Source organism: Sipha flava, unplaced genomic scaffold (assembly GCF_003268045.1).
Source record: "Sipha flava isolate LNK unplaced genomic scaffold, YSA_version1 43_pilon_pilon, whole genome shotgun sequence".
Lineage (NCBI taxonomy): Eukaryota > Metazoa > Arthropoda > Insecta > Hemiptera > Aphididae > Sipha > Sipha flava.
Window position 1 is genome coordinate 2,121,806 of NW_020273171.1, and position 26,248 is coordinate 2,148,053.

Here is a 26,248-nt window from a genome sequence, read left to right on the forward strand (position 1 = left end):
ATAACTCAATAAATTCAAAATACATTTTAAACTTGAAAACTTGGATCGTTATTTTTCAAATACTCGTGTCTATATCATATTATTTTGTTATTAAAATCAATATTTGTAGTGAAAATAGAAAGCAATTATTTGACTTTAATTTTTTTTTTTTTTAACAAATAATGATATTCTATCATGTTGTGGAAATTGAAATGCTCTCTTAAAAATGCTAATGTCTCACAATACAACTACTGGGATAAATTGATTTGATATTTATGTAAATCCATATTATTGATTTCTTGCAACACTTTCATTATGTTAATCTTATAAATGCCTACTATAGAATTCGTGATACCACATATGACTATATGCCATAGTACATACGAACGTAGGGCGGTAGCAAGACATTGAACATTATAATAATATAATTTTTGTTAGACCACTTAACGGATGTCGACGCCTTCTAGAGGAGGATCGTTTTATTGCCTTTTACGAATTAGTATAGGTACCGCAGGAGAATACCTATGTGCTATTTTATTGTCTCGGGACGTTCATGTGTGTGTGCGGCAATAAATAAACAGAGATATGTGTTGCAGGTGAAGAAGCATTTGGATATCAACGTCATATACACGCCCCGGTGGGCGATTCCATAAAATTTACTGAGAACCAAAAATGACTTCATTGTAATAGGTGGTATACATCAAGTTGATACAAACACAACAGCAACATATTTAAGGGAGTAGTTTTTATATTATGATTTAAGCAAAAACATGACAGTATCATCCAATTTAATGTGCTCATACGTGTCCAAAAATACTGTTATTCAATTCTTAATTTTCTACATACACATATAATATATTAAGTGCTAATATCGTATACGAAACAGTTCTTTGCCATGCTGCTACATTCGAATAAAATAATATCAAACATATAAATATTTCAACATATAGGTATAATGAAATATATAGAATGAAATTCAGTTATGTGTTAGAAAGACTTTTCGGAGTTGGATATTAATTATAGTTCATACAAATGTTTCTGTTTGAGGAAACTTATAACGCTTAAAAAATTAATATAATAAACATTTTTAACAAATGAAAATAATCTTTTATGCATGAAAATGATAATATTTCAAGTTTTCTTCTTAATACGAAGTTTAGATTTTACGATATTTTCCTTTTTTTAATTTGGATAAAAATTGAAAATCTACTCGCTGTAATAACACGGATCCAAAAAAAATATTTGCATAGGATAATATAGTGATGCATGGTATTAAAAATAAATATATTTAAATTGAATACATCAATCATCGAAGAAATATAAAATGATAAATCGGATAATGTTATAATTAGGCACGCGATAATGTATTTCGTTTTGTATAATTCGCGTGTAATTGGTAAGTATTAAGTGGCTCGTTACTAATTTGTTGCAGACATGGTTCCCAGGGGAGTTGAGGAAATGTGATACTTTTTTCTTCGTTTCCCTTAAACACCGACTACGAACGAGAGAAAATTATCACCACCGATAATGTTGGCAGTCAATATTTCGAGGCTATTCCGTTATATTGCCTGATGAATATTTCATGAACTCAAATCAAATCGACTGAACATACCTAGAGCACCCGTTCGCGTGGATTCCATTAGCCCCCACTCCGCTTGCTACATAATTCTTAAGGGAATATGCCATTTCACACCTTTTCAGCCACAGTTACGTCTTATTCCGGACAAGTGTCCGGCACATGTCATCGCGGACTCAATTAAAGTACACTCGACCGTGACGATCAAATTAATCCCAAAGATAAACACAATATTATTTACTCGTGCCGTTCATTCGATCGATATATCGACGTGGAGGACTCTATACTCCCTCTATACATAACCGAGGTACCACGATGCCGTTTAATCAAACAGAAAATAATAGAACGTTGTAGCAAATTTTAAACTACTGTCATATACGTCATGAATTTCATCCATCTATATATAATATAAATTCTATGATAATATAACGTATTGTTCATTAATTATTTAATAGTTGAATATTATGTATAATATATTGCCGTGTACAATCGAATTTTGTTCTTTCGCAACAACTTTAGTTTGTGATCAATACAAAACAGCAATACATTTTTTACTATTTATGAAGATTTGAAAATGTATAGTAATAATAATTATTTTTTTCTTTTAAATATTGTCTATATTTTATGGTTCCAGCATTATCGTTTAGAATAACATGTACATTCTAGCTAGAATTATAACTTCGTATAAATCATAATATACTCGTATTAGTTCTTAATTATACTAAAGAACTGATAAAACTAAAAGCACAAATATTTTTCTTTAAACTTATTTGATTTTTTAATTGCTAAAAGTCATTTATTTAGTTTGAAATACACCATATAATTTAAACAAATGTATAATAATTTAATAACATGTTACTTATATAAAAACTTTCCAATTATCACTTATTAAAAAAAAAAAAAAAGTTAAACCTATCATATTTAGTAATAATTGGATTTATATGAAACTGTCGATTTCCAAGGATTTAAAATAAGTTTTCGTTAGAAGGTTTTCTAGTTTGTGACAGATGTAATAATCGCTCAATGGTCGGTAAACTTTAAAGTTTCTCTAGACTTATATTTTTCTGACAAGATTTTCTGAAACTTTTAAAAAGTATACTTTGTTGGATAACTGAATTAATTGCTACTGAAAAAATATGTATACAAGACAGAACATGTTATTAATATAAATCCAATGACTTATACACACACATGTACATTAAATATACTATACATACACACATTTATAATGTAATAATAAACATAATATAAACGTATTCAATTATTTAATGACAAAATTTAACTATAACACTACTTTACAGTGTAATATTATCTTGCTGATCAACATAATACTTTACCCAGTCATTTACATAAATTTAATTAAAAAATGTTAAGTTAGTCAATGATGAAACTGTTGATTAATTTATATAATTATTGCGTTGGAGAATATTTTAATTATTAAATACAATATAAAAAAAAAATATTTATAAACGCATATAGAATTGAGAATTTATCAAACGCTATAATACATATTAGTTTGATAATACTTCTATATTAACATGATGAAATTATGAAGTTATAAAAAACAAATACTCGTAAAAAATTTTTAAAAAAAAACCCGAAGCCCAAGTATATACGTATATCGAACGTTGTTGGAAATTCAAATAAAACAGAAATTAGTGTTACTGTTCACTTATGTGTTTTAGACATTGAATTTAGATATAGAATATATATGATAATCGTGTACGATAGGCTAATGGATTCGTAATATATATATATATACATATAAGGCTTGGCATGAACGAGTTAAAAATTAAAATTAAGTTAAAACGTTAATTTTAATTAAGTTAATTAACTCGTTACTTTTTTTACAAATTAACTTTTAACTTAATAAGTTACTTTTTTATAAGATTAACGTGTTAACTTTAAGTTAATTTATTTAAAAGTATCTAAATTAAGTTGAATTTAGTGCAAAGAATAATGCAAATTATTAACCCGTCGCTGGTTGCGTGATTTTTTTTCTACATTTGGTCATTTGAAATAAACGTTCAGTCGTGCAGGGTAAATATTCTCCAAACAGATAAATTTTTCTATACACGGGTGTGTACAACGAACTAACTAGTTTTCAATGAAATAAATGTCATTATCGAATAATGATGTGATTTTGATGAGTTACTCAGAATTACAAATCCATTTTGCAGATAATGAAATGGATACACATATTTTTTAATAGACTGGGAGATTGTTTACCCTGCGCAACCAGTGACGGGTTAAATGAGGTTTTTAGTATATTTATAATTTACTATTAATATGAATTTCCTCTAGACGAAAATAATATGAAAAATAACTTAAATAGTCATTATATGGGCTATATTTTATCATTTTTATAATATTGTTATTGTACAAACACTATAAACCCATGGAAATCCTAAAAATATTCTGTGAAAATAGTAAATAACATGAGAACGAGTGTCGATGAGATTAATCACAGAACAACTGTGGTATAATTTCCAATATTATTTCATTATTCAACTAGCATGTGTTTTGTTCACATCACGTTCATATATATTTACACATATATGCTATATAGCCACATAAATGAGATTATTGATTATCTTATTTATGTTATCTAAATGATATGTGATGACTTTTAACATTGATTACCTTAGTCATGACTCAAATTTTTTATTATTTACCATGTTTAGAAACAGTGGAAGTACAAAACTGGTAAGCTTTAAATAATTGCATAATATAATAATTTATAAGTTTGTAAAAACAACTTCTATAAATATAATTAACTATTTTAAATGTACAGTTATTTTTATATTCTATAATTGGTATTTAAATTTGTTCTATGAAAAGTTTAAAACTTATACAAAATTTGTAATTTTTTAAGATATTTATTAATGGTTTAACATTTGTTTTATTTTTATCTAAAAATATAATACAAAGTAATTATATTTTGACTGATAATAATTTTCCATGTTGTGCTGAGCCTAGTCTTTTGAACTACACGGTGGCTGCATAGTAGGTACTGCCTGTTTGATTTTTAAACAATTCATTTTTAGAAAACTATCAATGGTGTTTTTTTTTTTTTTTAATTTTTGGATGTACCACTTGGGTAAATTGATTTGAGTATGAGTGCGGGACTAAGATTTATTTTAGAAAAGTAGGTTTTTTCATAGCTAGTTAATACTTTTATGTATCATTTTAAATTTCCCCAGTAATTTTCTTATGCGTAAAAAAATTAATATAAGTGCAATTTTTTATTTTTGCAAATTAGAAAATTTTAACTTTAAATTAAGTTGTTACTTTTTTTCCAAAGTTGACTTTTCTTAACGAGTTAACGAAAAAATATAAGTAACTTTTAATTTAACTTAACTTTATTATTTTAAAATAACTTAACTTAACGAATTTAAAAAAATCGTTAACTTGTCCAGCCTTGGATATATATATATATATATATATCAACTGTAGTTATAACGTTTATTTTAGATTGAATTAATACATTTTATTAATTAGATAAAATCAAACAATGGATAATAATCCAACTCTGTATTCGCTATCAATTTTAAGTTAACAAAGATAAATTGTTATAAGCAGTTAATAAAATAACAGATCATACGATTTACTTGAGATATGAATAATCGAAGTTTTCGATAAATGGTGACGCAGTGTTCAAAATATGTTGCTGTCAAAAATAAAAATTTCCGCTAACAAATGGACTTGTGGTTTAAAAAATAAATTATTACTTTATGTGGTTCAAAGCACCACGAAAGCATACCATATTTCATTAAAATATATAAATATTCTATCTGTAATAATAATAAACAATAGCTATATTTTATAATAATACATATCAAAAAATAAGTATCAAGAAAAATGTAAATGTCAACATTTACCCTATATTTCAATCATTTGCGCCAACAAACATTGGTAAGTGGTCCGCATTGTCGTAGGAATCTGTGAAATATTTTTAATATTCACTAAAATTGGTTACAAATATCAACATTCATTGGCTTATACTTCCACTATAACAGATACAAACAGTAGATTAGTATCTATAATTGATAATAGTCGAATTTTAGTGTTTTGGAACAACGTCAAATTAAATCAGTCTGTCATTAGACTGATTTAACAAAATACTTATGTTCAATAAAATAATGAGACACTTTTAGACGTTATGTGTGATTGAGAAGAATCATAAATAAAAACTAATGTTTTTCTGGAAGATGGGCTTATTAACATAGAAATATCAGTGCACTGATATATTATATATTATATATATATATATATATAGTGAGTGTATATTTTATACAATTAGTATAAGTATATAAAAACAACAAATGTAAAATGAATATTGGTAAATACTTAAATATAACATTAATGACGCTTACGTTTTGTCAAAATATAAAATAATAGGTTAGAATTTATTGAAATAAGATCATAAAATATCTATAATCAAAATAATTTTTCAGAATGAAATGGTAAATATGAGGGAAAAGTAGTTCTGTAGCAACTAAATTTTAAATAAAAAAAATAAATATATTTCATGAAACAGTTTGAGTATTACGAGTATTATACCAGAAATTAGCATTTACCAGTCATAAATTTATATAATTGTCAAAAGCTAATTTATTAAACTATCAGTAGAATATCCGAAAAAATAAGATTTACATACAATTGTAAATTATGAAATACATACACAATTATAAAATATACACATTCAGTGGGATATTCATTCGTATATTGCTAAAATATGTATAACGTTTAAATCCCACGTAATCTTCTCTAAACGTGTGGAACAATTTATGTGATCTAGGTTATAAAGATAAGACTGTAACTGCACCAACAAAAACGTTTAACATCTAATTGCTAATTAATAACTTAAACACACTTCTTAAGTTTTACTTTTTAAATTAAATAATAATTTATCATATTTTACAACATGAAAACTCTAGCAAGCATTGACCATTTTTAGCAGTTTATATTGAAAAGTTAATCGTTTAATTTAAAAAACAAGATCTTAGCAATTAGTCATATACTTAGTCATGTGATAAATATATATTTAAAAAGATAAAATAGGTATTCATTTTCTTAAAGTATTCTCTTAGAATTAAATATAAGTACTTCCGTATCACTGAAGTAAAACAAACATTATGATATGTTAGAAAATTTATAGTTTTAATAATTCGATATTTGGAATTTCATGCCTTTTTAATAATGCATTGGAAATTATTAGTCAATTTCTATATACTTGTACACTATATTATCTTCGTGTGGTTGTGAGATATTTCAATAATATTTTTATTTCATATTTAATGGGTAGTATTAAATATGAAAAATCTTCCATAGTAGAAGATATGAGGATAATGTTCTGTAGGAAATAAATCACATTTAAAAGATACCATAAACACAAAACTGTTGACTCGAAGATTCAAGTTTTATGTACCTTATCAAAAAAATATATACATATTAAAAAACCATGAATTTATTAAAGCGTTATGGGGTTCATATTGATGCTCAAACGAAAACATTGACTGAATATATTTTTTAGGTAAAGCACGCATTATTATTGAATAAAATGTAAACGGTCTTTAACAATATTGTGTTAAGGAACGTTTTATTACACAATAATTTAACAAAAATACGTTTTACTGCTCATTCAAGCAAATAAACACATATGATGAGAATATAAATTATGAGAATATAATATATAAATATGTATGTATATATATATATATATATATATATATATATATATATAGGTATTACTAACTATAGAACAACAATAATAAGTGGTTGTTTCGGAGACAAACAAAAAAAATGGGTTGTCAGCGAAAGAAAGAAGAATAAATTACATTTCAATCTTTTTTTAGTAGGTATACGTTATCCACGTGGAAACCCCTCACGAAACCGTGATTTACGTTCTACTCGTATTTTCTCTTTTATTTTTTTTCGTAATAAAATGTTTCGGACTGTTGCCTGTGCTCCTATAGGCACCACATGCACTAAATTTGTTATTCAAAGAAGGAATGTATAAATACGAAAATACACCTTCTCTTGTTGATGCAGCAATGAGCATAATAATACGACCGGAGCAAAACGTATCACTTTAACCACACGTCGTACCTTAAACAGTGTTGACCAAACTATTCAGGATATGGTACCCGTTATTTTACTAGGATAGGTAAAATGTTCCCAAATGACGTTACAGATTAATCAAGCTGGGATGAGGGGCAGTTTTTGCTGACTACTTGCCAACTCATGCTACGGCTTTGGGGGTTTAACGGTGGTCTTTATAGTATGCTATTATACATCCGGTCCCGAGGGACAAAGTCTCTGTTTACGACTCGGTCTTCAAGAATATTATTGTTATTATTACCATTATTATTATTATTATTATAAGTAGTAGTAGTAGTAGTCATGTACCATTTTTATACTTTTATTTTACTTTATTTACTTTTTATACTATATTTTTATAAAAAAAATAATATTAAACGAGGTTAGAGTACAATATCATCACTTCAGGCTGTTGCAGCTTGTTTCAACTGATAAACGATACATTTTTGTTTAATCTACACTAGTATAAATCATCTTTTTACCCTTTTATTCATCGTTGAATTTACCCATGATTTGTTTTTTTACTAAATACATTCTTTAGATCACTCACGTTAACAACAATAATTCATTTGACTTCATACCCATAAGCGGGGGGGGGGGGGGGTAACACGCCCCGAATGTCGGCAACTGTAAGTACTAGTCAGCAATTTTCAGCATTTGTTATATGTAATGTATAGAGAGATCATTGAAACTCCTTATTATTAATAAGTAAAACTAATACACATTAGGTATGAAGTAACAACTTAATATATTATATTTGCTATATATATACCTAGTTTACTCGTAAAAAATATGCTTCGTTATTTTCGGTAGTTGGATAATAAAAGATTAAATATCCAGAAGAGCTCAGATTATTGTTTTCACCAATATTAAATATTAATGTCTAAAAATAGAAATGGAAAATACCAATGTCGCAGTCGACACGCAACATTCCGCTGTCTAAAGCAGTCGGCTGTTTATTAATTCAAGGTTCAAACTAAACCAATTCCAATATCCCCTATAATTTTATATTATATGCATTACATGTTCTTATTCGACTTTAACACCATGAGTGACGACATGATTTATAATAGCATTTTGTATTTTTATTGTTATTATTATTATAAATAGTGATTATCAAAGTTTGGCATTTGCTTCGATTATATTTTAATTTAAATATTTAAAATTTATTTGTGCAACAATTTTCGTTTAAACATGGAATCTAAACGTAAACGTATTAAAATTGAGTGTCTCGATTGTCATAGTATTTTTAATAATGACTACAAATTAAAACACGAGCGCGATGTGCATCAAGGGAAAAAAGTTAAAATACAACACTTCGGTACTCCAAACAAACCCGTTTGCAGCATCGAAATTAAAAAGAAAATAAGTAATTTGTAAGTATTTTTGTTCGATTTTTATTCTTATAGGTATCTAAGTTTAAAGATGTAAACAAATTATTTATTTTGTAATAATAATACATATAACATAGGAGTACTTAGAAGTGAAATGGTAATTATTGTAATTAGTAACTTAATATTTAAAATTTTTAAACAAATGTACTAATTTATGCGCATTGTTATTGTTCTGTATTTAATGTTTTATTTTTATAGCCGGCTGAAGAAATTTGTGAACCACAGCCCAGATTATGTGATGCCATTCCACAGACCAGTAGTGAAGTGTTAATTATTGTAACATATTTATAATTTTTAAACAAATGTAGTCTACTTTGCATTTCTGTTGTAGCAGTCTTTAAGTAAATTAGAAACATTTAATGGTTTCAAAATCATCTTTACCTTGTTAGTTATATTTGCAGTGTGCATCTTTAAAATATCACATGAATAACAAAATAAAAATGATTTAATCATTTTTTTTAGTTGATGGTGATAATAAAAATTCTTGGATTACCTGTTTTCGTCATTTAGAAGCCATCAAACAAGATTTTTCAGAATTGATTGATTAGTTGACAAGCATTAAGAATTCTGAATTTCCAAATCCAATACTATTTTTGATAAAAAGTTCACACAGTGTAACTAGTATCAAAAATAAATTGGATGACTATGTAACACTATCTAAAATTGTGTTAGATGAAACTATGATAAATTCTTGCCACTATTCTGAACCCAAAAGTGGGAGTAACGATGCAATTGATGCATTTATGGATCATGATCTAGGTAAGCGTGTTGCAATTCAGACTATATGTCAACGACAGTTTTTAATTTCTTTGGGACCAGATCAACCAAAATTATCTTCATACCCTAAAGATGCTAGTATATCTGTCTACAAGCAACAAAAGTTTACTTCTAAGTGGCTCATTGATTATCCAATGCTTGAGTATAGTATTTACAATGATTCGGTGTATTGTTTTATATGTACTTTATTTCCTCATCGATGTGGTCATAGTAAAACTGCATGGATAGTTGGTGGTGTAAGGCAGTGATAAAAAATGAAAAGCCGTGAGAAGGATAAACAAGGCAAATTAACCGAACATTTTTCATCAGCTTTACATAAATAAGCCATGTTAGATTATTGTGCGTTTACTATTAAATCTAATAACATTGATGCTGTTTTCAATAAGTATTTACGGCAATCTGCTATACGTGAAAAACAAGAACAAGCGTTTAATAAAGATGCAGTCAGTATTTTGATAGATTTAACACGTACTTAGCGAGACAAGGGCTTGCATTCCGTAGTTATAATGAAAGTGCAAATAAATTACAAAATGAAAATTTTTATCAAATGGTTCTTTTACTTTCCCATCACAATGCAATATTAAAAATATGGCTTAATGATAAATCTATGCGTTCTCATCAAGTTACATATCTCAGTATGAAATTTAAAAATTAATTTATCGAATTCTTAGCTGAAGAAACATTTAAGAATACAGTTGAAGAAGTGTCAAAATCTGATATATTCTCAGTTTTAGCTGATACCACACTAGACGTTTCACTTAAGAACCAATTATCTGTTTGTTTGAGATATGTTAACCAAGGAGGATCACCAAAAGAACGATTATTTGATGTTGTTGAAGTTATAGATAAGACTGAATATGGATTGGCTAAAAGTATGTATGAAACTTTGATAAAATATAAACTAAAAACTGGAAACGTAGCATTTCAGTCATATGATTGAGTGGTGTTAACAAAGGAGCTTAACGTTATTTTTCTGAGTTGGCTGGACATACAGTTCCATATATTCCATATCAAGCACACAGGTTAAATACTTTTCTAGAACACTTCTGTTAGCCTAGTAATATAATTAGAAATTTCATTGACATTCTTGAAAATATTCATGTATTTTTCTCAGCAAGTACGAAAAGATCAAGTAATTTAATGGAACGTACGGAAAAAATCGAGGGAAGTCTGAAGCTGAGAAATGTATCCAAAACTCATTGGTCAGCCAGAGCTGAAAGCATCAAAGCAGTGTTGAAATCTTTAGAAGAAATTGTTAATACATTAGAATATATTAACAATTCAAATAGTTTAAATAATTTAACGAAAACAAAAGCTATTGGATTAAAAAAAAAATTCTAAATTTTGATTTTTTTATTTCATTAAAATTTATGAAGAACATAATGTATAAAGTTAAACATTTAACAGAATCTTTAGAAGCCAAAAAACTACATTTGTGTGATACAGCAGTTCTAATACAAAGTACGATTTCATCATTGCAAAAAATTAGATAGGAAATAGAAAACATGAACAATTTGATAAACAACGTTTAAATTACAGCTCAATCATTTGGAGTTAATTCAGAGACAGACTTTAATTGTTATTACTAGGACGCGGATTTCAATGCAAAATGCATTTTTTTTGCTTATTCCTTACGCAATGCTCAGTTTGGCAAAAATGCGTTTCAAGTGGTGTAGATTCCTATAGTTCAATTTTTATTTTGCATTTTTTTGCATTTTTTGTCGTTTTAACTTCTTTAATGCATTTTTGGTCATTTTCGCTACTTTTAAGGTTTATTATTTTCATATTTTTGAAAAATGTAACATTTTTGGAGAGAAATAAAAAAATGTCAAGTATTCAATATTTATCTTTTACTAAATTATTGAAAACTACACTTTATCGTCTGTGTCATATATTAATTATGATAAATGACAATAGTCGATAACAATAAAACGGACTACGTGTGTATAGTGTACATAGTGGGCCTATCCATACTATTAATAGTCCCGTCAGTGGACAGAATTTCCGATTTTCAACGAAATATAGTTTTATTTATATCGTTCTAATCAGCTATTTCTATTATTGCGATTTCTAGTATTCAAACGAAAACAGTCGTGTTTTACTGAGTTCCTGTCGTGTGTTGTACTCCGTGCGTTTGACGTTTGTAAATAGCAATTTTATTTATTTTGGTAGATATAATTAAGTATTTTTCATATTTTTAACACTATGCCTAAAGTTAAGCCTTCATCATCACTTCGTTTACGTGAGTATATAAACGAATTTGGTGATGATGTTTTTTCGACCGACGGAAAAATTTTGTTTTGCAAAATATGTAGTGTAAAAGTTGCGTCAGAAAAAAAATTTACGATTACCCAACATTTATCAAGAGATAAACATGTTAAAGGTTTGGAAATGAATAAAGCGAAAAATAAAACTCAAGCGTTTTTTACCGACACGTTAACTAATTCGTTCAACTCACTTGCATCACACGTCTTGAAAAATCTGGACTTTCTTTAATTGACGCAATAAGTATAGTTGATGAAGCTGAAGTTTTTATTAATCAAAATAAAAGTAGTCAAGGTAAAGAAATACAAAAAAAACTTGAAGCTGTATTGAAAAAGAATAACGGATTTAAAGCTATTAAAAACATTAAGAACATTTTGGAGGGAAAAACTGTTTCACGAGATGAGGATACCGTTCCTGAAGACTTCACATTTGATGATATGACCTACATGAAATTTGCACCAATCACCTCTGTAGATGTCGAAAGAAGTTTTTCAATTTATAAACAAATATTAGCTGATAATCGGAGAACATTGCTTTTTGAACACATTAAACAGTATATTGTTGTGCAGTGCAGCCATCATATACTATCTCAAGGTAAAATACTTAAATATTATAAAAAAAGAAGATTTTTTTTTTTATATTTTGACTGTTTATACCTAATACTATTTTAAATTTAATGATTTAAAATTAATTTTTAGTTTAACGTGACCATTAAAATACAAGAAACATAGAATCAAGAAACAGCTGTAAGCATTGATTAAATTAAGTAAAACAATTTTAGAGCACTTTTTATAATTATTTTTCATATTTTAAGTTCATATTTTTAGTACATTTATTTATGTCATTAATTAAATTTTTTAGGTCATAATTGCATTTTTTCTAAGGCATTTTTAGGTTTTTTTTGGGGCATAAAAATCCGCGCCCTAGTTATTACCAAACCAGAAAGCGATCTAAGTGACTTGATAAAAATTTTGACAATAATGCTCCTTATGAATTGTTAAATCTTTACAGACAACAGTTTAATTTAGTTTTAGATACATTGATTAATTTATTAAGTTCAAATTTAAATGTTTTTGTTGAAACTATTCAACCCATATATAAAATATTAAGTGTTCCATTGAAAGTGAACACATCACAAGATTTCAGTGAAGCCTTTTCTCTTTTCCCTCCTATGAGTCATGGAACCAAGCTCTTAGATTATGGTACAGCTGCAGCAGAATGGAAAATACTGGGACGCCAATGTATGAATGAAATTTTAAAATGTTTAGATGTTCTTCAAAAATCGGAAGAAGTAAAACACATATTACCTTGGGCTAATTGGTTTTGCCGCCTTTCATTTACTTCTCCAGTAGCAGCTTCTATTGAACGAAATTTTAGTAAGTCAAAACTTATAAAACATAATTTACGTTCTACAATGACTTCAAACCGTCTTAGCTCGTTGATGATATTGAGTTGTGAAAAATATATTGTCCATAAATTAGATATAGATTCTGTTGTCACAAAATGAAAAAACAAAATGAATAATACATATTTAAAATAATTTTTATAATTTAAATTATATCTTATATATTGTTTACATTCTTTTATACAATGTTGTCATCATTATTTTGATACATGTATTGCCTAATATAATACTTAAACAATTAAGAAATATAGTACACTGTTTATAAACATCACAATTATCGTTATTGGATACCACCTTTATTTTATTCCTATATAATAACAATAATAATTAATTAGGTATACCTTATGTAGATTATATTATATATTTTAATAAGATAGATATAGGTAATAATAAAATTAATACATAGATATTTAGATACCTATTATTAAAGTATCAAAATATGCATTTACAATAAAAACCATAAAATATGAAAATAAAAATAATGTTTTTTAATTTAGTAAAATAAGAATCAAATTTGTATCTAGGTCAACATTAAAATGAACAAATAGAAAAAAATATGCAATTTCATAACTATTTAATCCCTAATTATTACTATAGGAAAATGTAATTTTTATAATATTTAGTATACAATCGGCAGATTTATCCTTGAAAGTCAGCAAAATTCACTCCAAACCCCCTTAAAAAAACCCCACGGAAAAAAATGTCTGACCAACTGAAAAATATCTGATTATTATTATTATATATATTTTTTTTTTTCATAATATTTTGGGTTAAAAAGGGTTTGAGAATGCACATGACAGGAAACTGAAGTTGTCAAAGCTTATAAAACTTGACTAGCCCTTCTTCGGTTTTGTGTGTGTAACTGAATTTTTTTCGAAGTTCTGGTAAGTTATATATTATTGTGTATTTCGGTTGAAATAATTGAATTAAAATACCTACAATATTAAATATCTGAATTGTTTTTTTAAATTTTCTATAAGAAAAATTAAGTTTGAACCAAATCCCTACATGTTTGAATAAATTGTTTATTTGTTTAAAAAAAAAAAACTATAATGTTATAATTGCAATAATAATATTTTCTTTAAATGAGTAAATACCATTCGAATGTAAAATTAAAGTATTATTTACTTGTTTTTAAGTATTTGAGTACATTATCAAGGAGAAACTCAAATATGTTAAAAGCGACAATTATACTCCATATTATATTATGGGGTCTTTTTTTAAATACATTTTATTCCCAAAACTTTATCTTATCAATTTTACAGTCATAGTCATTAAGTCTTTTTAAAAAAATCTTTATTGTTCAGGATTATGCAGAATTAATAAAACGAAATTGTTAAGCTGTTGTGATAAAACAAAAATATTATAAGTTTTTATTTTAAACGATATCAACTTCTCTTTAAATAAGATTTAAGATAATTTATACTTATTTTATCTGGTCAAATTTTAAAAATTTAAATTACCGAACTACTTCAAATGTTTATTACTCATAAAAAAGGAATATCATTAATGATAAAAAGTGTAGATATGCAAATCCAAAAATTATATTTTAAGATAAATATTCCTACTCATAGGTAATTACTCGTGACTGTTATTGTATGTCCCATTAAGCATAATTAAAGAAGAGTTAAGATAAATTACCTTATTGGTATTTAGTGTTAATAAAAATATCGGTGATCATCAAAAGTTTTCTTACAACATTAATTTAATTAATTCATTTTAACATTAAATTAACTCGTAAAAACAGTGAAAATAATAAAAAGTATACATTTCTCATTTCGTTATCAAATATTTTTGGAAAAATGTAAATAAATAATCCATCATAAAATTATAAGAATATTAGTTATATATCTGTTTTCAGAAATACTTAAATAAATTATTCTTATTATTTTAGATAAAATTGTAAAGTTTTGATTACTTTTCACGCATCTACAGATACAACGCAGATTGGTGCGATTCAAATTTTAACCGCGTTGTTGGTTTTTGGCTTGGTTACGAATTCTTACGAACACTATTTACTGTACACCGTGCCCCGGACTTCTTTTACAAAAAAGTTGAATATGTATAAAATATTTCTATATTTCTTTTTTTCTTTAATTTTTAAACTTATAGAGAACGTTTTTACATTGACGCCATACTTTTAAAAAAAAGTATCAATCGAGTCTTCCTTCTCAACTTTATTAATAATTTCTAACAATTTTTTTCAGTTTTAACTTCCATTTCTGTTTATATCTTTGGAGGTTTTTTTGCCAGACATTGTCTCTAACTTCTTAGTTCTTATATGTAGAATTCGTATTTCACATTAAAAGTACATTAATTTTGACTTATAAGTTCAACTAGTTTTGAGTCTTCTTCTGGAGAAAACAAAACTTGAAATTTGTATAGCCGAGACATATTGACACAAAATAACAAATAAACAATATATAATAACCGTACGCATTTGCGTTCTAACACCTCCGGGAATTCATTATTTTACAATTGCAGACGCGCGCGTCAACTATAGTTATAGGAATCGTTTACCACAATTAATATGCAGTTGCACTAGTACCACGCAGCCAAAATGTAAACCACATATAAAAAGGTTTACTTAACATTTTAAAACTTATATAAAAGATACAAAAAATAAAAAGTTCTAAATTAATAAATCAATAAATTAAAGTATATTTCTATATTTTTTAAGTACTACGTAATACAAACATGTGATAAATAAATACATTTGACCCCTTGTTTAAATACTTGGAAATAATTATAAAAATATATCATAGTCCAAAATATATACCACATGGAATATTTAATAAATAGTACAAAACATACATAACGTTCAATGTTTATAATTTTTCGAGAAAAATCATATTACATAAGAATCCTGTTATTTATACAAAATAGACATGTCAAAAAAAATATTACATGATTAGGAACACTATGAAGACTTTATTGACTAAACGCATATTTAAGTAAGAGCAAAAAAAATAATCGGATACTATTATATATTTATCCATAAAAATAACCCTATATTATCTTGAACGTTGTTATAAACGAGTGAACCTGGTATAAAAACGGTGTCAATAATATTAGATATCAACTTCATACATTTACGCATTTACTGTATAATTTTATACTTGAAACTTGATTTCGATAAATACAATTTATTACAATATATAATTATATAAGTTGGCTCTAGGTACCTTACTGCTGATTCCCTATGTTGATATACGGTTTTCTTACATGTGCTCGTAATTTAAACGAAAATACAATGTACGTTCGCTCGAAATAGTGAATAATCAATGAGTGTACAACACTGTGTAATATACTACTAAACGAGAACATATTTATTATTGTCCGTTGTCCGACCCGTTAAATGTTTTTTTTATAATAGATTATTGTAAATACTCATTTAAAAATAATTGTCTGTTCTACCGTAAAATTGTTTTGGATTCCAGTTCGGCAAAGAAACAAAATCAATGCTTCAATATCAAGTATTATTTTTACGGTTTTGTTAGCGCACCTAATATAAAAAAAATTCAAGGTTTTTCGTAGAAAATGTTAGTTTTCACGTGTTAAATAATTATATTTTTCGACAAAATGTATATAGATTTAATTATAAGTATAAAAAAATATATAATTATTTATTCTTACATTTATACACCTCTAATTGAATAATATATCTTCCGTTGTTATAATTTAGCTATACCAAATACTTACTTAGTTAAGAAAGTTAAGAAATTTAGAATATTTTATCAAATCAATAACGTTTTTGACGAATAAATGAAAATAATTTGTTTATAGTCGATTTATTGTACAAAGTATACACTCACCATTGTATTAAAAATATTATAATAATGTCTACTCAAAACTGTATGTACTAGTATATATATATATATATATATATATATAATAAATATTAAATATAAACATTGGTATTTTTAGTGCTATAATATTATTTCCTTGAGTACGTCATATATTGCATATGATAATAAATACACTTCATTTTAAATTTTCGTTAATTTTTATTTTTTTTTTTAAATTCGAATTTGTACACGCGTGCGGTTAATTCGTAATATTATATTCCTCCAGACATCGCATCTGTTGCCTGTGCAGTATCATATTCAGTGCTGAATTTACCGACGGTTCAGGGAGTACGTTGAAATTGAAGTCCTAAGCTTTAAGACACCTCTAAAACCAAAATCTAAAATTGAAATTGTATATTTCATTATTATTTTTTTTTTTTTTTTTTGCTTTTTCGTGAACTTTTTTATATTTATTTATTGTATTTCATTAAACAACTTTAAATAATGAATTTATAAACCGAAATATCTAACATATATTTGAAAGTGATGTATAAAAGAGATAAAAAAAAAAAATTTGACAGGCCACTAATTGGTATTTACAGAGGTAACCTCTTGAGACTTGGATCCAGCACTAATCGCAATACACACGGACATATTCCACATTTTAGTTGTTAAACTGTGTATACATGCAAAACAATCGTAATATATTATTTCATATGTGGTTCAATACTTGATAAATCACGTGGATTTTCTTGGAAAATACTCAAAAAAATCGAAATTATGAACTATATAACATTGTCCCCATGGCGTTCAGGTGGCGCGTTTACGCGGAAGGAAGGAAAAAAACCAGATAAGTGAGAAAAAAGCAGTTTTTCGTGATTCTCACAACGGATGCTCACGTTACAGGATATTTTATACTGTATTTTCTACTGTGAGCAACTGATAAAAACGGTTTGGCGTACAGCCATTAAAATTTTTTTTTTTTTACTTAATTGCACCAACGCTATAAATATTTTTAATGTATCGGGAAAGTTGGCGTAGACTGATTTTCTGAGGTGCCACTTGCAAGTAGTCTCAATTAACTCACAGTGATTTCTGTCAGAACTCCGATTTTATAATAACATGTCCAAACTAATTATACAGAAATCACGAGAAATATTCTTTAAGAAGCCAAACGATTTGAATTCATAGAATTTTTTTTATTATTTTTTTTTTTTAGTAGCAATTTAAAAAAAAAACAATATCACCTTAAACTGTACGTAATATCTTTCAACACCTTATTATATTACGTATTTTATAATTTTTTTTAACTGGGTACTTTTCGTTTTCCCAATTTTTCCTAACTAATTGTTCTATTTGCTCAAAATGAAACCATAACATTTGAATAAATACACACACACACACACACAAATATATAAATATATATATATAATATACTTCTATACTAATATTAAAAATCTGAACACTTTGTTTGGTTTAACACTCTAATCTCAGGAACTACTGGTTTTAATTCAAAAATTATTTTTATGTTGGATAACTCATGTAAAGAGGAAGACTAAAGGCTATATAATATTTTAGAAAAGTCCACAGGTTAAGTCGAAATTTGAGAAATGATAAGAAATTTATGATTTCGCTATTAATAAAACCGTAAAATTACTGCCGCGTTAGTTATTGCCTACTGAAATTCTTATGATGCACTGACACTTCGGTAGGGGAAGTATTGAGAAACCTGTTCCACCATAGCCATCGGATCAAACAAAAAAAAAAAAGTGTTATTTCAACAAAATTATAGTACAGATTCTCGAGTTTGATCCACGATCTTGGTGACCCAATGATTTTGTACTGTTTTTACATTTTTTCGTCTTTTTTTTACTTATTATTTTTTTAATTATTTTAGTAGGCCTAGAATTGGTCGTATCTCTGGGAAGGCTTTAATGTATAATACGTTATAATAATTCACCGGGTGAGCTTTAAATATTGTAATAATATGCGATCCGTTAAAAACTATGCCCAGGTCAAGAATTTTCCGTGCGAAATTAATTTTACGCCTGTGGGTTTCCAGCTACCTGCTACCCATCCTTTTTTCCGTCAATTATATATTTGAAACCATCGTGTAGAAATTAACTATTCCGAGATGTTTATCAATAAAAATGAACTCACTCATCACGCTATGTATGAAAGGTATTCCTGTTTATTCGAGTTTTAAAATAACTCGGTAACAAAAAAATATTTAAAAAAAATATGATAATAACACATTCATTTTTTATAAACATACTTTTATTATTATTTTTATAATCGTTGTCTTACCGTGATACGTTTGGTGTAGACGTCATCCTCATACTTTGTTAGCCATTTGACCCCTACGAGCTATGAAATAAATTTCGTAATGATTTGTGTGAAGATATATGAAATATAATTCGTAATGGCAATAAGGATATAACATTAGAATATAATGATAAAATATACAATGAAGGACTTGTAATGATAAGATTCATAAGATTAGTGATAATTTATCACTGATAAATATTTAACTGATTTTGGACTTCCAGCATCTAATATAAATAATTCAAATGATGATATGAATCCGTTGGAAAAAGATTTAGGAAAACCGAATGATTTAAATAAATGAAGTGGATATATTTCTGAAAATGAAACTAAATTAGTGAATGACCAGCTTATGGCGTACAATTATTTTGAACAGTATTTGTTTTAACGAAGGGAAGATATTTCATTTGGAAGCCCCAGGTGGAACCGGCAAGACTTTCGTTACTTATTTGATATTATCAAAAGTTGGGTCTTAGGGAAAACAAGCTTTGGCTGCTACGTCGTTGGGTATCATTGCGACTCTACGAACAAGTGGACGTACCTAACTTAACTTTTAAACTACTTCTTACTCTGTTTCTTTGCAAAAAGATAGCGTTTGCGCTATCCGTGAAAATGGACCATTGAGAAAAAATGTTACAAGATATTACATGGGATAAATGCACCATGATTCAAAAACCATACATATATTAGAATGTCTAACAAAATCATGGGTGGAATCACTGTCATGTTTGCAGGTGATTTTCGAAAAAACGTTACTGGTAATAGGTAGGGAAACTAGAGCTGACATTGTGAAGACATGCTTAAAAACTTCCCCGTTATATATGTTCTTAAAACTATCTACTAATATGAGAGCACATCTTTTTAGAAGTAGTATAATTTTTCTTCAAAGTTACTTTTAATAAGAAAATACCACATTTTGAAAACCAAATTGAAATTTATCACGATTTATGTGAATAATTTACCATCATTGAAGACCTAATCTTCAAAGTCTATTTAGATGTAACCAAGTAAAAAATAAAGAATATCAGTGAATGTGTCGAAGGGCAATATTAAAAGTTAGAAATAGTAGTGTAGACAAAATTAATGATATAATACTAAGAAAATAGCCAGGAGATAGCGTAAACTACATTTCCACTGATAATGTAATGGATCAAGGAGATGCGGTACATTACCCACAAGAATTTCTCAATTCTCTAAATCCGAGAGGCCTTAAGAAACTTTAAGCCATCAAATTTATGTAACGGAACAAGACTCCAGTTAAATTTCTTCGTAACAATGTGATCGTTACTATAGTTTTGACTGGACCAAAAGTTGGTCAACTATTAATCCCATCCCAATGATTCCCAATGATTTGCCTTTTAATTTTGGAAGAATATAATTTCCTGTCAAGGTATCATTTGTAACATTGTCCTTTGTATCACCGATGCAATTAATAAAGCACAGGGATAATACCTACATAATATTATTACATATCCACATTTTATTAGATCCCATTACTTTACTAATATAGGTAAAACAAAAAACCTGGCACGGACAATGCTGTACAGGACATTTTTTTTATATTTATTTATTACATATATATAATTATTTAACTCTCTTATTTTTGTTTCGCTGTCATCCAACAGTGACGGGTAATTCAGATAGTATATATATATATAAACTTGTATTTTCTTATTTATTAATATCATAATTTTCTTTAAGTCTATTTTAATCTTTCCTCGTTCGAGACCTTTTTCATAATAGCAATAGGGATTTACGCAAAATATAAAATAACTTCATCTTATTGGACTAGTATAATGACGATTAAATTAGCAAAATATAAAATCGTATAGTTCCCTATGCAGTAATACTCTATTCAATGATATTCGTTGTATTTCATTTTTCTGTATTTACTACACTGTATTTAGTGTATGTCTTCGGGCGTTTATTAAATTTATTATTTTTGTTATACACTACCAAATCATTTTATATTCAAGCGTGTATAAATGCAAATCGTTCATTATCTAACTAAATATGTATATTAATCATGGCCTTTTTAAGGGGGGGGGAGTCAAAAGGGGTAATTGCCCCGAGCGCCTTAGTTTTGTTAAAGTTCGGGGAGCCCTTATCTGCACTTACTATACTACCTGTACCCAGTGGTCCAAGGAAAAAATTTTGCCCCGGGGCGCTGAAATATTTGACATGGCTCTAATATTAATATAATCTTTGAATTACGTTACTGCATTGCATATAGTTTCATAATACAACAAAACGCATCCGAGACAACACATTTTGTGCTCAAAGAAAAGCTAAATAAATGTTACTACGGCAGGTGACTTGAATATAAATTTACGATACATAAAATTACAATATCATAATATGTTAATTGGTATTTTCTCAATAAAATGAATAATAAATTATTATGATTTGTGAACTATAAGGGTTCACTTTTACAATTTTTGCAATATTTTACATATTTATTAACTAGGTAACTTTTAATATTTTCACAACCCGTTCGTTCTAACTTTTATTTTTATTCTTTTTCATTATATTTTCTTTACTTATAAAATGCATAGTAAAGATTTTGAAGAAAAAATATTAGTTTATTTATGAATTTTCATATAATTATAAATCCTGACGGTTACCATTATGTTTCAAAGTTATCGAATCAAACACAGTCGATCTAGAATATTAGCATGATCAAATGCTTAAACGTCAATTTATTAAGCGATAAGCCCAAATGTTGACAAACTACAGAGTACTAAATAACCTATAGCATTATTTCCGTTGTTTATGTGTACGGTTTGCAGAACAAGTTGGATGCAAGTTCCGTGAACAATATCTAAGTCGAAAAATAAAATGTACCTACAACTCATAATATAACACATACGGTACACGACATTCAACGGGTTATGATTTCGTGTACCAGTAAAAATACTAAGGTTAAATGGTAGATAGATAGTTCACCATGCGATCTCCCAAGGGTCGTTTTTTTAAGAGAATTACTTGTGGTTTCGCATTAACAGACCTTACACGTCGGTTCAATTGTATCTATACGAACACGTACACGGCCTTATATTTTTCACAAGCATTTACTTAATATACCGACAACGACGTACACGTTAATAACACTTGATAACTCATTATACGAGTTTAGATTATAATAAAACAATATAAGAAAAATAATTGCGTGTGTATTTAAAAGGAGGAAATTGAATTTTTAATTTTTTTTAAATGAATTCAAATTATTAAAAACTGTATTGATATATTATATAAACCTGGATTTAATCGTTGGTGATCCTTGCTATGTAGAAAATAAACATTTAAAATCTAGCCTGATATGCCGTGGTATATATCTAAATAAATATTCAAACTGTAAATATATATATTACATTGTAAACGAATCACCAGAGCTGGAGTTGAAGAGGTAGATGGAGAGGAGGAGGGGGCTAAAATTGAAACACAAGGTTCAATAACGGGTTAGTTGGTCTGAATCCTTATTGTCTTAAGAATCTATTTACTGTAAATAAATGATGTTTCAGCAAATATTAGTTTATATTTTATGCCATGTTTATAGAAAACATCATCACTTTATCAAAACCATTAGTGAGAAGTTAATTTAAGCATCATTTTACTGAATTATTTAGATTAGTAGGGTACAGAAGTTATATGAGGTACAACTGGAATAACGTGTACACAAAAAAATCGAAAATTGAAATTCATAGAATACGCAATAAAAACGCATATTTAATATTGATGATTCGTAGAAAAAAATTAATTTCATTCATTATTTAATCGTGATTAACAATGATTAACTTCAACTTTGTTAATATTCAAAAATATACAAACGTAATATTGGTAATATTGGTAATATTTGTATATACCGGTAATATACAAACGTATAGTTGATTAATCACCCATGCATAAATAATGCACAGGGTTCCCGAAGGAAATAGGATAAGCTATGACGTCCCGAATAGGACGTGTGCCGTGAAGGCGAATGTCCTTATCAGATTTATCGGTACAACAGCAACAACAACAACAACAACAATGTAAAACGTGCTTACCGTAAAATCCCGGTATGGCTCCGAGCGGCATGACGAACAGGCACACGAGCAGATCGGCAATGGCCAGCGACAGTAGGAAGTAGTTAGTGACGTTCTGCAGCTGCCTGTCCAGACATATGGCCAAGCACACGAGTATGTTTCCCACGCCGCCGGCGGCGATGAACACGAACACGAACAAATACTTCCAGTTGTACCCATGTTGCTGCTGCTGATGGCCGTCATACGCGTCCACCGCCGACGGCCGCGACGGCTCGCCGCGCACCGAACACGTCACCTGGTTGCCGTCGCCGGGCACGTCGCGGCCGTCGCACCGGACGACGGTGACGGGCTTACCGCGGGCCGTCTCGGGCAGGCCCACGGACACGGCCGGTTGCCCGTCGAAATGCGCCGACAGCCCGGCCGGCAGGTACAGGCGGACGACGGTGTCCGCGACCCCGGACGACGCGTCGGCGCACGCGAGCGCCGCGTCCGGCCGCGCGCCCGCCGCCCGCCGACAGTCCAGCGTCCACGTGCCGCCGCAGTCGAGCCGGTCGACCCGGGCCTCGGTCACCAGCAGCTTGTTCACGTTCGTCGTCGCGGTCATCACCATCTCGGTGGCGGCCACCGTCGCCGCCGCGGCCGCGGCCGTCGTCGTCGAACCGTTGTTGTAGTAGTGCCCGTTGTCCTGATACACCGAGTACACCAGGCGGCAGATGACCTGCGCCAACCACACCTTGCCAGCTCCGTCATCGTGACCGTTGCCCATTACATTTTCTGCGGTTCAACGCACGTGACTCGACCTGGAACAGCAAAACACCCAAACGGTTTATACCATCCGCTTCTGCCCCGGCTATATGTTTCTGCGCGGCGCCGACAACGATACCGGACGGTTCCGGAACGGAGATGACGAGAACCGTTGTTCCGTGTTCGGGCCGGTGCAGCGCGTAACCTACTCGCGCGCCCGGTGGGAGACGGACGCCACGTGTCGTCGACGCACACCGAGAGGTAAACGATAACAACTGCCGGGCGGATGATAAACGTAAATGTATGCGATATGTTCTCGTTTGCGACACGCGCGTACCGTAAAAATGCAAACGATGATGGAAGAACCGCTGGCCCGGAGTGCCGGGAGCGCACCGCACCGGAGAACCGTCTAAACGGTCCGGCCGGCAGGCGAGTCGGAGAGCGTAAGCGGACGCGGCACGTCTGTGTACGATCAACTGCACCACTGTCACGTAAAGACGTGACCGACTGACGGCGGCGAAAGGAGGTGGAGAAGTAATCGTGCGGAAGACAACAGATTTATTGTGGTTGTTATTTCGCTCCTTTTTTTTTTTTTTTTTGCGAGTGTGTGCATCTGCGGATTTTGGCGTACCGTGCGCGCGATCCGCCATTGTTTTCGCTTCTCACTAGCCCGTTTAAACGATATAAAATAAAATTATTGTGTTAACCGCGGGCGATTTAGACAAGAAAAAAAAAATCAATCAACATATGAAAAAAAACTCTCCGACGATCGAATCAAATGTATACATACATAGATAACACAATATGACTACATCGTAACCGCGTTCTTTTGAAAAGCATAGAAAATCCATTAAAACGCTATCAGAAATCAAAAAATATAACCGTAAATAGTGTTCGTTGTATTTTTGCAAAAGTATGATAAGGTTCAAGATATTTTCTATTGACTATACTCAGTTAATATTTATATGTTGTTTTATATTTAATCTCATCGCGTGTGTCGTGTTGATAAAAAATACTTTTCTAAAGAAGACAACCATTGCTGTTTCGTTAATTTTTTCCGTTATGGTTTTATTTCACGTGCATAAATATAATCCCCGTTACTAAACGCGGCATTTATTGTTGCGGCATAGCTATAAACCACAAGGGTTCCATCAATGTATTCATTTTTTATTATGAATATTACGCCTGTATAACTGTACGTATTATAAATAGTATTCAATCCATGAAATTCAATCAACCGATGACTATTATATTTGTACAGACCAATAAAAATATTTATTTTATAATACATATGTGTTATTACATCATACTAGTGCACAAACAAAAAAAAAAAAAGAGTCTAAACAAGATAAATACTGTATAGATTAAAGATTTAAAAAAAATAATTAGTTCAAAAATGCATTACTGCTTATTCGCAAGATCAAATCTATGCAAATAGCTTAAAAAGTACCGAAAAGTACTAAATATATTCCGCGCATCAGATGTAAACACTTTTATCAACTATTCTCATCTATTATCGATTTTTTCATTTTAAAAATTAATCATCGGGATTTTTGGGTAGACTTACTTAAATTTCTTACATTTATATTCATATTCAGAGATGTAATTTCAATTTATTTCGATATCTAGAACCAAATAGTACAATCATATAGTACACACCTATAATATTCCAACGCCAATTTTCTTTCGGTTGAGATATACAAAAATCATACAACCATTTGTTATTTAACAACCTTCATTAAATTAATTTAATAATTAGAATAATTTATATTAGGTTCAGTAATAAATTATTATTTTTTTTTTCCGGCTTTACCATCCATCGAGGATCTTTACCGCCAAAATTACCTCCTCCCATTTCTCTTTATCAT

The 26,248-nt window shown here is 29.2% G+C and overlaps 1 protein-coding gene across 4 annotated transcripts in view; it reads right to left on the minus strand.

Moving 5' to 3' along the window:
- Nucleotides 1-26,248, minus strand: part of LOC112689353 (5-hydroxytryptamine receptor 2C) — a 122,346-nt gene that overhangs the window by 57,538 nt on the left and 38,560 nt on the right. For all 4 annotated transcript variants that reach the window (XM_025563024.1, XM_025563026.1, XM_025563023.1 and 1 more), the window contains one exon: nt 23,658-24,436. In XM_025563024.1, coding sequence (XP_025418809.1) covers nt 23,658-24,402 — 745 coding nt within the window. In that variant the 5' untranslated portion in view covers nt 24,403-24,436. The remainder of the gene's footprint in view (nt 1-23,657; nt 24,437-26,248) is intronic.